Raw genomic sequence first — 17,369 nt, 5'->3', positions numbered from 1 at the left:
CAAAGACAACGCAATGAAGCTCTGACGTCAACATCAGGATGCACACAACGGTACACACATAAAAGTATGCAAATGTACGGACAGGAAGTAAAGAGTTGGACAGAATAGATAAGCGAGTTTTAAGAAAAAGCAAAGGAAAGAGAAAGTGTGAGGGAGTATGACGGGAAGGGATAAGAGGGCAGGGGGCGCTGGAAGGGAAGACTGGGTCACAGTTCACTGAGTGAGGCTCCAGCTCCAAACTCAAGGCCGTCAGTGGTGTTAGCTTGCTAGCTAGCTAGCAGGCAGCAGGACAACAGCTAGCACACAGCAGGGACAGACTGCCATGGGAGTTTTACCACGCTCCCTCAGCCTTAGCGCCAGACACTGAATGGCTCTGCCTCAGCACTGTGGTTGGACTTTATATTATAAACATATTCAAATGTTACTCAACCTACAATATCTTGTATCAACAGCATCAGCTGTTACAATGGCACATCTAAGTGTAAGCAAACTAATTAAGTCTATATACATGATTGATTATTGAGTCACATCAGGCTGAATGACTCACAATCCTTTCATCTCACATGACTGGATGTGACTACTTTTCCTCACCTGTCTTTCTCTAGGTTCTCCTCCGTTGGAGTTTCAGGGGGAACAGGCTCCCCCCAGGCAATGGTTGGGACTGTCACGAAGACCTCACCCCCCTCTGTTAGAGGCAGGGGGTCTGAGCGAATGCATGGGACACCTAGAGTGGAGAAAGATGATGAGGGGAAATGCAAGGAGGTTATTTCACTGATATACGGACATACATACATACACACACACACACACACACACACACACACACACACACACACACACACACACACACACACACACACACACACACACACACACACACACACACACACACACACACACACACACACACACACACACACTTCAGGAAGGTGATGACAAGTAGATGCACCTAAGGCTGGTGGTATATCCAAAGCTGACCCCCTTCTTCGTTATTGTGCATATAATATTTTCCCCTGTTTATGCAATCTGAATACTGGTCAAGTACCTTGTGTATGACATGATGGTGATAGACCTGCATGACATAGTAGGCTACTGTATATCACATGGTTGTGAAAGACTTGTGTGACTTTCTGTATGACATGATTGTGAAAGACCTACATTTGACCTTTGGAAAACCGCTCAAACCAATCTGTATACCGTCTCTACACAACTAAATGATCTCCAGCCTCACCATCACTGGTGATGGAGTCCGGGCTGTTGGCTGTGGCCGTGTTGACACCTGACCCCTCACTGAGCTCCGACCCCGATAGCGAAGCAGAGCCGCCACTAGTGCCGGACTTCCTGCTGGAGAAGGAGGGCACAGCGGGGTCTAGAGAGCCTTTGGAAGGTGCCGGCCCTTTGCGCTCCTGCGGTTTCTCCTTGTCCACTAGAGGGGAACGAGCATGAGAAGAAGAGAAACAGGAGGAGGAGGAGTCAATCAAGCAGATACAGAAAAATATAGCAGTGTTGACCCATAGGTACTTCAGGGGAAACGCAACACAAAGGGTCGCAACACAGACAGATGGACAGTTAAGGTTAAGTTAAGGACTCTGCGAAAAGAGGGTTAGTTTTAGGTGCAAAAGGAACTTCCACAACTCTGAGGATGAAGTGGCCATGCAAGTTTAAGTGTATAATTGACCGTTTGTTCCAACACCAGTGATTACAGACAATACAGTACATCTAAACCTAGAGACGAAAAAGACATTAAAGATTTAACCCCACACAGGGGCCCCCCTCCCAACATGATTTGGTACATGCAGACATGCATATGGGTGGATTAGTAAGGATGGGACCACACTACAGATTGGGGGGGGGTGGGGGGATGGACGGCTGGTACCTTCAGCTTCTTTAGGTTTGCCCTCAGCTGAAAGAGGAGAGAAGGGCAGGACAGAACAGATTCATATTTGTATACACACATTCCATTCATGGTCAACATATTAATTCTAATAATGCCGAAGTGTATTATCCATTTCAGTATATAAATAGTAGTTGTAAGGATAAAACAGACAGTTAAAATGAGCATTATGTAAATAATGAGGGGATTTTCTTTTTAGAGCCTGCAGTCAAATTAATTTGTATCTTTGCAAGTCATCTTCATTATTGTTGATTTGTGGTTGTTTGGTTGTCTATTTCATTAGTTTCATTTGTGCTTTAAAGTTAAAATCTTTCTTATTTTATGTTATTACTTCACCTGCACAAAGCAATAACTTAATTCTGTGTTTTTATCATGTTTGGAACTAATTTATATATATATTTTCCCTACTGTGTATCATGCTATAAACTAACGGGGCGTGGTCCTACACCTATGATTGACAGCAGCAGATACATACTGTTGACAGACATCCAGCTGGGGATGAACCCGGTTCTGGGCTTCGTCTTGGTTACCTCTTCCTTCTTCTGATAACAGGAAGTAGGAGAGGAAGAGGAAGTCGAAAGAGAAGAGAGCAGGAGACAAGAAGATGAGTTTGAAATGTACTTTTTTTTAAATATTTTTGGTGTTTTTCTGCCTTTATTTGGATAGTATAGTGGAGAGTGACGCCCCAGGGTGAAATGTACTTTAAGTGAGTGGCCTTAGAACTGATCAACTCCACCACACAGGTAGGACTGGGTTTGACATGAAGACTAGCTAGAATTCATCAGGCACTTTGACAATTTCTTTTCATCATTCATTTGTGAACCTGTCAAAAGGGGGAAAAGGGACAGAACCATTGTCTCCTTAGCGTCCTCTTAAATGCATTATTTATAGACACCAAACTAATCATGAATGTATTTTATCTATTGTGTAAATTACTAATGATGCATTCCTATCTCGTTTGTGTAGACTTGAACATCTGGGTTTTGCAACTACAGTCTTACCTTCAGCGGTCTCCTGAAAAAGCCCCTGGACTTCTTACTGTCAACCGCCCTGGTCTTCACTCCCAGATGCTTCATGTAGAAGGCCACTGCTGCAATGATGGACTGACTACAGGATGGGGATTGAGAAAGAGAAAAAAAGGGGAGATGTGGTTACAAACCCAAATCTAGAAACCAGAATAGAGTTCAAGGTAGGATTGGGCAATATATCAATATTATATTGATATTGTGATATGAGACTAGATATCGTCTGGGATTTTGGATATCGTAATATTTTACGCTTTCAAAAATTAGTGAAAATAGCCAATCTACAAGCGTCACATCACAATGTATTGTAAGCTTGCAGACCTGCTATTTTCACTATTTCTGAACATTTTCAAAAAACATCACACACACAGCACTTTCATGGAGACATGGAAGAATGTGACAGCAAAGCTTTTACATTTTCCACAATGTTTGAGGAAAAGGAAACTGTATTTTATTTTCTATGTTTTCGGCTATATATTACTTTGTAGTTTTTCTTTTTGTTTGTGTATTGTTCTATGTGGACCCCAGGAAGAGTAGCTGTTGCCATTTGTAAGTAACGAATGGGAATCCTAAATAAACTAAACCGTCATGGGTCAATGTTGTATACTCAAAAGAGTTTTGGGGAATCCATGTTCATAGCCATTGTTCATGTACTAGAGCACCCCAACAACTTGAGAATCACTGTTTGAATCTACTACATGATGCACATCCCCTGTGCACACTTGACAGCAAGAGAGAAGACAGGGGAGAGAGACAGATGTAGAGGGCAGATAAGAGAGTGGGTTGGGTGGGGTGGGGTGAAATGTGAGGATGGATATAGGTGGGAGGAGAGAAAGACAGAATGGGTGGGCAGGTGGAAAGTTGACGACAGAAGGAGGAGCAGCTACGAGGGTGGAGGAGAGAAGAGGATGGGGGGGGGGGCAGGGGAAGGGAGGGGGCAGAGTGGAGTAGACTACCACCAATCACACGTTTCTCTCAGAAAAAGATACCAAGTGCAGATTTGCAGCCAGTGCCGTGCAACTACGCGAACTGTATTTCTGAGAATTTACCACAAGAAAAGTACCAAAGAATTTCAGATGAGATGCAAGATCAAAAGCCAGGCAAGCCAAACAGGAATTCATGTTTACTGTTTAACAGATCAATGTTCAAAGGCCAAAGTGTATGTATACATACTTTTTGCACTAGTTCCACTATACTCTTTAACTAGGAGTGCTATATATGAGTTTGTCGTACCCCAAGTAGCGAAAATAGCAGATATACAAGCTCAAAACGAGCTTGTATACATGTGATTTTGCCTTCTGGGTGGATGTACCCATTTTTTTTTTTTAATTCTAAACAAATGTGAAACCTTTTGAGAAATACTAATGGTCATAACAGTTCTGCAGTCAGCACGCTCAACACATGTGGTTTGACCACACAGGCTGCTGTGCCGGCATATTCAGGTGCCGTCCATAACGCATATGGACATCTGTTCAACAAACCTACACACAATTTTTTACTAAAAGACTGATATTAAGAGGTTTTAATTTTAATCAATTCTCTTCATCCCATTTTAGGTTTATGGGTGGAAATAAACATGTAATTTCTACAGCTTTGTGTATCTACATATTAACTACTGAAACCAAATTTCCTGTTGGTTTATGTAGTTCTAGTATTATTCATTTCATTTTTAAACGTAACTCACCATTTTTCTTCGTCTGAGACGATGTTGGATCTGGAAGCAAAAAAAGACATAGGCGTGCATTAGAGGGTGTATGTGAGAGTCAGACAGAGCATACTGCCTCATCTTGCAGCACCCAGCACTCACCTTTTCCGTCTAAGTAGCATTTTTCTTTTTTTCGACTGATTCCTAATTGTAATTTGGGTCGGTGGAACCTGAAGTGACTAAGCTTTTCCTGATTCAACTCAAATTTGACTGTAGTTGTATTGTGTTCAGAGCAGAGGCTCTTGAACATATTCTGAGATTTACAAAAGAAAAAAAAGAAAAACTAGCAAATCTCAAAAAAGCATGCACCGCTAACAGCACTGACAAATGTAAAAATCATAATAATAATAAAATCTGCAGCAGTAAAAACAAAGACAACCTCAAATGGGTTGTTCTCTGCAGAAAACTTTAAGAAAGTTTTAAACAGCAAGATTAGATCGCTCTGTCTTGACTCTTGTAGGATGGATCCACAGTCAAACAAGTCTCCAGCGTGGCGGAAATTAGTATTTAACTATGTTTTTGTCTGATGCAATGGTCAGGCAAGACTGTGGAAATGAGATACTTGTGTTTTGCTATGAAGATAAAAAGGGTGGGAGGGGTTTCCCCGGGATTTCCCTGGAACAACCAATCAGGGGGTCTGAGAAATGACTGAGGGGACGACAGGGGCCAATGAGAAACAGACGGGGTGAGGTCACTTTGTTGTGGTTGAGGCAGTGCAAGGGGGGGACGGGTGATGGGGTGCATGATAGAGTGTGGGAGAGAGACGGAGTGAGGGAGTCCAGGGAATAGAGAGACGATTGTTTGCATGCGTGAATGGAGTGAAACTGAATAAGTCTTTTGTCAGTGGGAGATATAGAGGGGCAGATCATGCAATAGTGTCTGATTGAGTCTAAAACTAGCTTTCAAGTGTCTGACACAGTCTGCTTTGCGGGCATTTGATGTCTCCTCAAGTGGCTGCATCTATGCAAGGACTAGTCGCCATGCACAGGTTTTACATCTTTGCCCTCTCTATCCTAACGGTCGTGTCTCCTCTCTCAGTCTGGCCTCATCTCCCACCCTTGTCGCTTGTTGCCAAGGATAACAATTATATCTGAACTATGGGTCAAGGATGGATCAACTCTGCCCTATCTCTCTGTTGCAGACTTTGTCGGCAGCTACGGTTGGTTGCCGGGCTGCGGCTGTCGACAGCCCCCTCCCCCCGCCCCCCTTCCAGTTGGCATGGTGCCATTGGGAGAGCCTTCCTGCCAGCGTGGCACTGCTGAGTCTCCATCTTCTTTCTCCCCCTCCCTTTTCTTCCTACTCTTTCCTCGCTCCCTCTTCTTTCAATCACTGAACCCCATTTCCCTGTCCTCATTAAACTCTCGTCCCCATGATTGTCTTCACCTACTCTGTGTGTCTCTGTGTTGGTTTAAAGGTATGCAGGTTGCATGTAGGGCTGCACTCAACTCTATCGTCCACAGGGGTTTATTTAACCGTAGTGCCTCTTACTTCATGAGTCGTTTTTAGTTTTTTTTGGACGACGTTAGAGCTGAATACTTAAAATATTCCTTGTCAGATAGAAAGGTCATTCAAAGCACATCCATTGCCTTTCCCTCCCCAATCAATGTTTCATGAAATTGCTCGGCAGGGATTGCAAGCAATTGCTCCGTAAAACTTTTCTAATAGAAGTATCTCTCATGTTTTTTTACAGCTCAGAGGGTGGAACGTGACAGTAATATTGCCAGGGTTTTGGGCTTGATGCCCACTGTGAACACCCATGCATAAAACGGCAGTGCTCGTGGTTCACTGCAAAACAACGGGATTGCATTCAACACCCAGGACATTTCGCAAATGTCTAAGACAATTTCATTACGGAAAACGTGCTCATGGCCCTCCGGCCTTCATCTGCCTTTATGTGAAGACAATGAAGAATTTAATTAGACGTTGTAAAATATCTTCACTGTGCATCGTCCTTCCTTTGATTATTCTATACTGTGCACATTGGGTTATATCCAAATTAAATTATGCACTCCTGGCGCTTTTGGATAACACCTTCCAACAAATGGTGTTGGATGTTTTTGGTTTTAATGAGAGCTTAATAAATAAAGTTTATTACTATATTATAAATAGCATGTTGTGCGAGGTTATCCCTATAGTGACAGCCACAGACTTGTCGTATCATTCTAATAACAGACACTGTAAAAACTATGGCTGTCAGAGTGGCCAAGCCCTAGACCATGCCACAATCTAAAGCTCACAGGTTCAATACCCAACACTGCTTGTGTGTCCTGCCAGTTTGTTATTTGTAAGTGGATAGAGCGTCATTTAATGTCTTGAGTTGTAAATATAGTCCTCAGAGATGTATTTATTTAGCGATTGCAAAGTCCTTATAAGCCAAGCAGTTGCCTCCTGGTCTGCTGTATGGAGGATGGCTAATCCTCCTTTCAGACTTTGGAGAGGACAAATTTCAATGACGTGCTCCATTGTTTGCTCCTTTCCACAAGCACACAGTGGGCTTGGGCTACTGCCCCATTTGTGAAGGCTGGCCAAGCAGGGGCCATGTCCAGTCCTGAATCTATTGAGTGTAGACCACTGTCTCCTTGGGAAGTTGGTACTGAGAGATGATGTAGAGGTTAAGAATCTGGACCGCATGCACACCTGCTGGCCCTAGGTCAGTTCCCATCAGAGTTCTCTGTCCTGTGTATTCCCCTATACTGTATACGTCTGTCGCCACCAGAGTTCCCTGTCCTGTGTCTACCTTTCCCACTGTATGTCTCAATCGAGATAAAAATATATATAGGGGAGTGCATTTCTTACTTTACTTAAAATAATAAATAATAATAATAATAATAATAATAAAAAACAAAAAGGTCAATGAGAGAACTGAGGTGCTCACTGTGATTCAGCCATCTTGTCCAGAAGGTTCTCTGCAACAGATTTCTCCTTCATCTCCATGGGAATGCGGTCGGTGCAGTGGTGGTTCTCCACGTCTGACAGCTCTGCCTCGTTGGTGGTCATTCCCATCTTCCTCTTCTGCCTGCACATGAGACAGTTAAAGGAGAGGCAAGGCGTTCAAGTTCAGGACTTTATTGTAAGAATATGGACAGTTTTGTTTGTATGCTGCAAGGCATTAAATGCCAAATGTGTGGCAAAATAATAGAAAATACACAGGAAGACAACACATATTCAACATAATAAGTCCCTACTGAAATAATGATGAAGGAAGAGGAGTGCATTTACAATTGGTAAGAACTTCAGTGAGTATTATTTAAGGTCCTTATATTGAGGGGTGTTGTTTGTGTCATGGGCATATCCACGCAGAACGTGAATATTATGAGACAGCGATTTGTATGCAGAAAGGTTGATTTTACATCTGAGACATTGTAGGTTTGATGCGAAATAATCTCTGATGTATTTTCTTATCGTTTATTTGTCACGCCCCCAGTGTGTAAAGACCTTTAGCCTTTACATGCCTGAATCTGTGACAAGACATGACATGACAAGTGGTTTAAATACCCAATAGGGCTTGGCTAACTTGATAACGTCTTCTTTCAAATCTTTGTGGTTTTTGATCAATGACAGCAAGCTGAGTCTCCCTCCCAGCCTTACTACGGTGTCAATAAAGCAAAATGTTGCTTGGATTTCCCACAAGGGTTGTAAAAATGAATACAATTATTGATTACAGTCGATCAAAAGAAAATCATTCAAATGAAATGTTAGTAATTGAATAATCAGTTTAGTGACGTGCCTGGTGGTGCAGCCAGTTAGTGCATGGACCATACGTTTCTCTACAGTAGTAACCATTGCCATTTGCTACTTACATTACATTACAATTTAAAAAATTAATTATAAATGATAAAAATTCGAAATGAATAGTTTTTTGAGTGCTTAGTATATTAAACAATTTCAAAAAGTTTGGGTTCAGGTATAATATGGACATTTACCTTATTTTAGCCTAATTCTTTGGTCTAAATTAAATCATTGATTCATTTAGGGTAAAAAAAGATAAATCAATTATGACATCATTAATTATCTGCAACCCTACTTTGCAGCAGCATAGTAATACAATAAAAACAATAATGGTTTATTACTTAGACTTAGAGGATCTACAAGAAGATCCACAACCTCACAACGAGGACCAGCACGGGCCACTTGGGAATTGGCAAATTCGAGGTTCGAGGCTGTACTGTTGGTACAGTACAGGTCTACAGTTAAATATATTTTCCCCTGTGCCTCACCTGAAGTCATCCAGTTGCTTGGCCACTTCGGCGACCTGGTGGTCCTGGATCTCCTGGGCATATTGCTTCTGCTGCTCCTCACTGAGGTCTGCACGCGTCCGTTCTGGGAGGTGAGAGGGAGGGAGAGGTCGATGGCAAGAGAACAGGTGGACAGTGGACAATGGGAGAAAGGAGAAAAACAAGTTTGAGTAGCAGGCACATATAAAGACAACACAAACAGTTTCTAAATAAAGTGATTTTAATATAATATAATTGTGTATGCATTTTCCTTTTCTCAAACAAATGACTTATTTCATTCTCTGTTTTTCCCATCCTTTTGCTGAATTTGTGCATAAACAGAAAGAAAAGAAAACTAATGCAATTGAGAGTGAACAGCTTACCGAGTTCAGACAGTGTATTAGCCGGCACAGTCACCCTGAGGACCTGTGAAAGACACAAACAGAGATCTAAAACATTTGTATTAAATCTCAGTTATCAGGAGGCCTACCTATAACTCCTCAACTAGCTCATTGTGGACTTATCAACAGATGCAGTGGCTGTACATCCCCACAAGGGGTCACTTCAACACAAGGAAAAAACACCCAACAACTGATAAGGAGGGAGAGAGAGAGAAAAATAAAAACCTCAAACTAAACGGATCTTAGAAAACCCTTTAGACATCACGCAGTTCCAAAGAACACCTACCGCAAGTTCTTCCTGTGAGTCAAAGGACGTGCAGAACGAAAGCAATAGAGAAAAAGACAAAAGGGACGACTGCCGAGAGGATGATTCGTGCACTTAAGGGCTTTCCCACGATCCCGACAGGAAGTGGTGAGGTCTGACAGAGAGGGGTTGATAGACGGGGTGAAGGGAGCACACAACGCCAGCCAAGCTGTCTTAAGAGACAGACAACCTGGGGAGTTGACTTAGGGCAGGTGTGCAGACAGAAGACTGATGGGAAAGTGAAAGAGAGAGAGATCCAGGAGCGAGGACAGCGGTAAAGAGATGAACTGAACACAGACCGAGAACAAACAGGGCAGACAAACAACGAGCGGTCGGGGCAAATGATTTTGCAAACACACCGACATCCAAGTGTACGCACACACCCAAGCTGTCTACACACAGTGTATCCCTCTCTCTATCTCTCTCCCCCCCCCCACTCTCTGAGCCTTTGGCCCCCGAACTAGAACTAAAACAATATATTGAATCCATACCGATATTGCAACACCAAACAATCAAATATCTATAACACAAAGGCTGCAATATGGGCTTTTTTTTAACGCACACAGCCAAAAGATTGAAAAAGTCAAGGACAGAGAGGCATGCTGCAGACACGCCTCCCTCAAATTCAGGAGTGTGGTAATACAATACACAACACAACACAGAGAGATTGGGTAACAGCGGGAGTTCTATTGGGATTTATTACCCTAATATCTACTATTGTACACTACAGCAAATGAAAGTGTCTCAAAACACATCAAAAGGTAGAAATTCATAAAATGGCTATAATGGCTGCTTATCAAAATAAGTGTCCAAGTATAAATTGTTTATGTTGAACGGCCAAAATCTTAAGCTATTATAACAGAGGAATTGGTCCATTGTGCTAAATGTGGATCCGTGAAGCAATTACAATGAACAACATAGGCATTTAACAGATGCTCTTATAAAGTCGTAAAGATCAGAGGTAGCAGCAGCATGAACCCTAGTCAACAAACTAACAGGTTAAGCCGGTAAGTAAATAGTCCTAAGAAAACACCTAACTAGAATAGCAGAAAGACATCCAATCTACTCTAGTGCTGGTCTACTTAGGGCAGCCGTCGTTGAGTGGATAGAGAAACAGTAAATGTAATTGTGTGAGTACAGGTCTCCATATCTCCTTACAAGTGTAGGAACTGCCGTAAGTTGGTGAATAAAGTGACTTTGAACGTTTGCATGGTTCACCAATTTAGGAGAGCATGTGGTGCGATACAATAGTGAGCTTCCTGCCTCTGTTGCGTGTACTTACTGCACCCTTGTCCAGGAAGTTGTTGTAGAACTCCACAAAGTACTTCTTGGTCTCTTTGGAATTGTGAGTCTTGAAGAGCTCAGCATGGAGGTAACACAGCTGAGAGAGAGAGCGAGAGAACAGATACCAAGAAACAATGACTGGCAGAGAAATGAATGAGGATAAAGTAGGCTGGTGAGGTTGCTGAAGCATGAATTTAACCTTTGGTGAACCATTTCAAATGTCAGTAATCAAGTTGGACAGAGGACAAAAACATGTTTTTGGTATTTTTTTGGTATGGACACACTCCATAAGGTGATGATGGCAATATGGGCAAAAGGCCCCTAATCCAACCACAATGCTAACAATGTTGGACACTGAAGCCATACTGAATCAATATAGGCTATTCACAGACAAGACACAATATCTCTGTCCTTCAAAGACAAACAGCAGGAACAAGTTTTGGTGTGCTTTTAAAGATCAAACGGTAGAGGACGTGAGTTTCCATTTCAACAAATCTACAACAAAAATAAAAATGCTACTGTCTGTCCACATCTCCATAAGCAATGGTGGGACTGCAGAATTACTTTGAAGTCTTTTTTGTTTGGCTTATTACAGTTTCTGCTCTTTGCCTTCATAGGGCAGTTGTTTACTAACATGGTGATACACGTCTAGCCTCTACATGAACACTCACAAGGGGAAGGGGGAGAGGGGAAAAGGGGTCGGGGGGGGGGGTAGTAACAGTACCTGGGCGGGTCACAGTGTCTGCATGCAGAATAGAGGGAGAGACAGGGCATGCTTTATATCACCACTGGACATTAAGTACAAACAAACACACACACACACACACACACACACACGTCTTACACACACAGTCACACACACACGTCACACACACCATTGCACACTTAACGACTTAACCATGTAAATGTTCAAAATTATTGAAAAAATAGCCAATCTACAAGCTCACAATGCAGCATGGTGTGACGTGTTGAGAGCTTGCAGATCTGCTATTTTTGAAGGAAAAAAAAATATTTGGATTTTATAAAGGTTTTTGCCTCCAAAATTGAGACACCATGGTTAAAGAGGTTAAACTTGGAGTTGTATTGCATTGTGGGAGTGGTAGTTCTCACCAGGGGAGCACAGTCAAACTGCAGAATGACATGCTGCAGGAAGACCAGCAGATGGGTGGGCCGTCCCTTCACTCCCTCTATAGTGTTGAAGGCCGGACACTTCTTCTCTGTCATCTCATCATTCTCAAATTCTTCATCCTCAGCCCCGATGATGGGCATGGCTGAGTTAGAGCTATGATCCCACTGCACAGGTAAGAAGAAAGAAAAAAAGCTTTCACTTATAAGCACATATTGACATTTCCCACAGAAAAAGAAACAAAATCAAAAACTCCGACCAACAGCAAAGTGTGAAAAAAAGAAGGAAGGAACCACAATTTCCCACCACCACCCAATCTCTTGACCTGGAGTAACACAGACACACCTGCTATTACTGAGTTAGAACCAAACAGCCAGCAGTCTGAGAAAAGACAACTGGTCCAGTGTTAGTAAAGTCCAATTTCTATGAGCTCGACCAGGTAGAGGCATCAAACAGCAGCCTATACCAGTAATTTGGAGGTAGTCAAGACTAAGAGGCATGTGAACTTGAATATTCACTGGAAGCTCTGTTTCTTGATTATGCATTCAAAGTATCCATCTTCTTTGTTAGTCAGTGTATAAGTAGGTATGTCACTCTGACGCGTGATTATGAATCCCACCAACGTTATAGGATAGATAGACCCGCCTTACCTGTGTCTGATTGGCTCCCTGGCAGGCATAGTTTTACTGAGGTTAGGGTTAAGGTTAGGTTTAGGCATAGTTGCAAAAACGAGAACTGTCAATCACAGCGACTACTGGCCAATCACAGCGAGTTTTGCCTAGAACTGCGGTGGGATCCATAATAACCCCACTTTAACTGCACATTTTTCCAGCATAGGGTGCCGAAAACACCATAACATAACAAACCTGGGCTGAAACACATTACAAAAGGCCATCAAATTCTGTTTATGGACTCTATTAAAATAATACAAGGTAATAATCGCCTTTACCAGGGCAATTGCTTTAAAAGTATGAATAACATTGGTTTTAAAACACACCATCCAAAGCATTGTGCATCTCATCTACATAGGTAGGTAGACAGTGGCTCATTCCCAACACCATCCCCTTGAATGCAACAATCGGATTACTGGGAATGTGATTATGGAAACACAATTGGTTTCACAAAAGGTTTTTGGACTAAATAATTTGGACAGATTCATTAAAGGCAGGGATGTTGTGTGAAATCTCCATGATGTCTTCCCCTCAGGCCACATTAAAAGAGTTAGTCCAGGGGAGCGTAGCATGGAGAGAGCGAGGGGAGATAAGTATTTGCACTCAGGGGAAATGGCCCAACGCTGAGTGCCGCATTGCAAAATGTTTATTCTTTTCTTTTCCTTTTTTTCCAATCTGAGCTTTCTTGGGATTTGGGCCATATTTAGCCTCTGGGGATTGTTTTCCAGAAAACTATTTCAACTTGGTTCAATAACACACTTGCAGGAAGGTTCTCCCATATCCAGCTTGTTTTAGAAATTCCAGGCCATAAATACGCAGGGCTCAAGCCGCCCTCATCCCTTTTGAAGTCTGTGAAATAGAAAAGTTCATGCTTCAGGGAAATCAAGGTGGAGGCCTGCTGGAAGTGATGGAAGTGGGTGAGGAGTGAGCCATGTAGTCCCCCAAACACACACACACACAAACAACGCAGTCCTTGTATTCTGTCTTTTAAAAGCCACAGACCCCGAGCCGCCACCAGGGAACACCCAAACAGCCATACACGTGTACGTACACGCGCATAGTCACACACACACACACACACACACACACACACACACACACACACACACACACACACACACACCTCAACCCACATGACCCCAATGTACAACACTCACCGTTGCATGTCACAAGGCCAAGGAATAACTAAGAACTTATGTACAGTAGCCTTTAGTCAAACCTGTGTGAGACTGTGCATGTTTTTCTGTCAATGTTTTTACTCTCCATAAAAGAACAGGACACTTGCAGAAGTTGGACAAGGACATGGTCACTTTCAGACCTCGCCAATTTCAGGCATATGGTTATTTTTAGGATAAGGTTATAGATAAAAAGTAGGTTAACTTGGTGGTTACAGATTGTGCCAAGAGTTTAAAGGAAAGCAAATCAATGTACCGTAAGTCAACAGAATGGTCTAATACAAATAATAGCATGATGTGTTTGTGTATTTCCATGTGTACACAGCATGTCACATTGCGTTGGTGAATGTGCAGCCGCCCAGGTATGATATCGGTCCAATTGTGCTATCTGAAAAAAAAAAAACCTTGTGGTTGGAGAACAGAAGAGTGTGTGTTTGTGTGTGTGTGTAGACTTTTACAGTACAGTCAGTATATCACAGCCTTAATCCAGTGTATGTGTCGACCCCGGAGGAGGTGTAAGAATTGAACAAGACCCTTGAGGTCAAGGTGAAACCTTGTAACGGGAAAGAAAGGTGGAGGGGCGGGCGGGAAAAAGAGAGAATGAGTGCGAGTGAAAGACATGGAGAGAATAACTAAAGAGAGAGAATGTGTTCATTCATAGCCAGCACCAGTGGGCTGGGAGTTGAGACAAGCCAGTGTTAGAACTACATGCGTGGGAGGGGTTAACACAACAGACACACATGGGCCTGTATCCATGCATTGCACATCTGGACGCGCACACACACACACGCGCGCACACACACACACACACACACAGCTTGTCAGCCGTGCCCCCCACCACCAACCCTCCCAACAAACCAACAGTACCTTATCAAGAACAACAGCAACCACAAGCTAACGTTCAGCCGATGTTAGTAACATTACAATGATAACACCTTGTGACTGACTAGCTTTATAGACTCTGACCCGATGATGTTTTCTGGTGGAAAGATGAAATGATGTTTTTAATGGTTTTGAGACGTTTTATTTATTTGCATTTCCCAAGCGCCTCACCCCCACCCCAGGCTGTTTACTGTAAGAATTTGTTCTTAATAATGTGCCTGGTTAAATACAGGTATAAAAGAAAAACAGAAAACAAGACAGTAAGAAATGCTTGCAAAAGCCTAAGTCATTAAACCTCCACACTGCTAAGCTAGTGAACAGAGAGAACACGGAAATAGTGGTGTCCTCATTATGGGAGATGCTGAAGCCAATTACTGTAATGTCTTGGTTGTTTTCAGAGCAATGCACGTTTATACTCTGAGCCTTAAACTGACTGGGCTATAACAGTAAGAGGGAAGTTAATTGGAGTTTCTTAGAGGGATTGTATTATGGAGGTCAGCCCATGTCTACATGAGGGGGAGGGGATCTGTTCCGGTACACGGTTACTGTAGTTTGGCTCTTTAGATGGGAGGGTGTATACACTAGGAGCGTCCCCTTCCCAGAAGTTGGCAACGCAGACAAGTGGTGCGTTCCAGCATATGGCACAGTTCAAGAGTTGATCTCAGTAGTATATAAGCCTTGTGGCACTCATATCTTCTCTCTGCTTAGATGTCCTGAATATTTAGCTACATCAATAATCATACTAATCAATGACAGTTATTTTAAGATGATATCAATGCACCTACATGTCTTGTCAACATGCATGCTGACTAAATTACTAACTATTGTACTGTGACTGTGTACATGCGCAACAGTCTGCCAGCATTCTGTGGTTAAATTGTGCAGCTGAAACCTTCACTTCACTTTCTAACTGACATTCAGCGTTGGCTCCAACATGCATGAGTGTGGTTTTGAAGGAAAGGTACAAGTCACAAAAAAGGACAAGGCCTAGCCCTAGTGTGAAGGGAGAGGAGACTGACTATTATAACAAGGCCTGGAGGGCCAGAAGTGCAGGGAGGGAGCAGCCCTGCAGCTCCTGGGAGTCGGCAGCTGTAGCCCCCTTGTTCACCCCCACCCCATCACATTCCAGTACTAACTAGGTGTCAGGTGGCATCAATCTAATGATAGCTATCAAGCGTATGTGCCTTTGTGTGTCTGTGTGGTATTTGTGTGTGTGTGTGTGTGTGTGTGTGTGTGTGTGTGTGTGTGTGTGTGTGTGTGTGTGTGTGTGTGTGTGTGTGTGTGTGTGTGTGTGTGTGTGGAGTATGTGAGTGCCAGGAACTGCTGGTATGTGCGCGCGTGTGTTCAATGACAACTGGACTCTACAACCACATTCCTGTCTCTGCTGACTAGCGCCACGTCCCAGTACTGTAAACCAGCGTTGGCAACATCACCACCTGTTACATAGGCCCTCTCTCTCCTTCCTCTTCATGTAAAACCCTCAGACAAAGTCGTGGCACATAGTGATATTTCATCTTTCCACCAGGTCAGTCAGAGGCCATACTGTCTAAAAATACCAACCAAGTCACTGTTACACCACCCTTCGGATTAAGCCCCCAAACCCATTGTGAAACCGTTTTTTAAGTAATCGTCCGTTGTGCGTTGGCCTGGGGCCCAAGTCGACCAATGAGAGAGCAGGATTCAGACTGAGTGGTCAGAACATGACCTCACCCCGATGAAGTCGTCGCTGTCCATGCCGCAGTGGGAGGGGCCCACACCTGTCAATCACGTTCCTGGAATGACATCACGATAACTTTAAAGAGGCCGTGTGGGAATTGGGGAGGAATCCATTCCGGGCCCGGGACCAACTATGCAGAGCATCCCTCGGCGGTGCCAACGCCACTCTGTGATTGTCAAGTGGTGGCAGCTGACTGGCACCACAGTTGGTCTAATAAACTTTTATTCACTCAGATCCAAAGCATTGCAAAACAGCAACATCACAAAACAGCATTTTAAAGTGGAGCAGACAGTCCACACACCTTAACATAGCATTTATTTATTTTTTTAATTATTCAACAATCAAGTCTGCACTGCGGTCATTTTGAAAGCATCATATTTGTGTGCTGGCCAGAAACAAACACCTCCTCTGAAAACATAGATGTTAAAAAACTAAAACAAAAAAAAACAGCTACATTCATTCTCAAGCTCTAGGTGCACCTGGCCCCACAGAAATCCATTGTATAAGCATAGGTCACTGTTCTCTGGTTCCATCCGGGCCACAATAGCCTATGTCCTGTCCTCTATGCCACTGCACTGTGAACACATGCTCCGAAAATAACCCAGCAGCTAATGGCCTCATCTTGCCATGTTTATGCTGTTGTTTATCTGGGTCTGTCATCAGACCAAGGCCCCATTAACAGCAACTGGAGGAGGGAGGGAGGGTCTCTAGGGTCCTTCTTCTCTGATGGCTGCCCCTTAAAGGCGCCTGAGCAGAAGAAGGAGGGAAAAAAGTGGAGGAGCGGGGTGGGGCAAATGGGGAGACACACAGACAGGAAGTGGGTGTAATTTCCTCAGGAAGCTATCAGAACCATTTCCTGTTCGACCTATCTGCAAGAGTCAGGTCGAGAAAGAGCGGAGAAACAGAGCGTGTGTGTGTGAGAGAGAGAAAGAGAGAGCGAGTGAGAGAGAGACACGGAGACAGAGAGAGAC

The 17,369-nt window shown here is 43.2% G+C and overlaps 1 protein-coding gene across 4 annotated transcripts in view; it reads right to left on the bottom strand.

Moving 5' to 3' along the window:
* The window catches only part of arhgef1 (Rho guanine nucleotide exchange factor (GEF) 1), a 48,021-nt gene that overhangs the window by 16,410 nt on the left and 14,242 nt on the right, over nucleotides 1-17,369 (bottom strand). For 2 of the 4 annotated variants that reach the window (XM_084053628.1, XM_084053631.1), the window contains exons 2-13: nucleotides 16,392-16,453; nucleotides 11,938-12,120; nucleotides 10,826-10,924; nucleotides 9,222-9,264; nucleotides 8,842-8,944; nucleotides 7,500-7,640; nucleotides 4,604-4,633; nucleotides 2,896-3,001; nucleotides 2,370-2,436; nucleotides 1,877-1,903; nucleotides 1,232-1,426; nucleotides 592-724 (exon numbers count right to left, since the gene is read on the bottom strand). In XM_084053628.1, the coding sequence (XP_083909754.1) occupies nucleotides 592-724; nucleotides 1,232-1,426; nucleotides 1,877-1,903; nucleotides 2,370-2,436; nucleotides 2,896-3,001; nucleotides 4,604-4,633; nucleotides 7,500-7,640; nucleotides 8,842-8,944; nucleotides 9,222-9,264; nucleotides 10,826-10,924; nucleotides 11,938-12,120; nucleotides 16,392-16,415 (1,151 nt within the window). In that variant the 5' untranslated portion in view covers nucleotides 16,416-16,453. The remainder of the gene's footprint in view (nucleotides 1-591; nucleotides 725-1,231; nucleotides 1,427-1,876; nucleotides 1,904-2,369; nucleotides 2,437-2,895; nucleotides 3,002-4,603; nucleotides 4,634-7,499; nucleotides 7,641-8,841; nucleotides 8,945-9,221; nucleotides 9,265-10,825; nucleotides 10,925-11,937; nucleotides 12,121-16,391; nucleotides 16,454-17,369) is intronic. The other 2 variants (XM_084053629.1, XM_084053630.1) reach the window with 2 other exon arrangements.

The sequence above is a fragment of the Gymnoscopelus microlampas genome (assembly GCF_963454915.1).
Source record: "Gymnoscopelus microlampas genome assembly, chromosome: 3".
NCBI classification, from domain to species: Eukaryota; Metazoa; Chordata; class Actinopteri; order Myctophiformes; family Myctophidae; genus Gymnoscopelus; species Gymnoscopelus microlampas.
The sequence above is the reverse complement of the archived record's forward strand: the minus strand, read 5'-3'. Positions and strand labels throughout refer to the sequence as shown.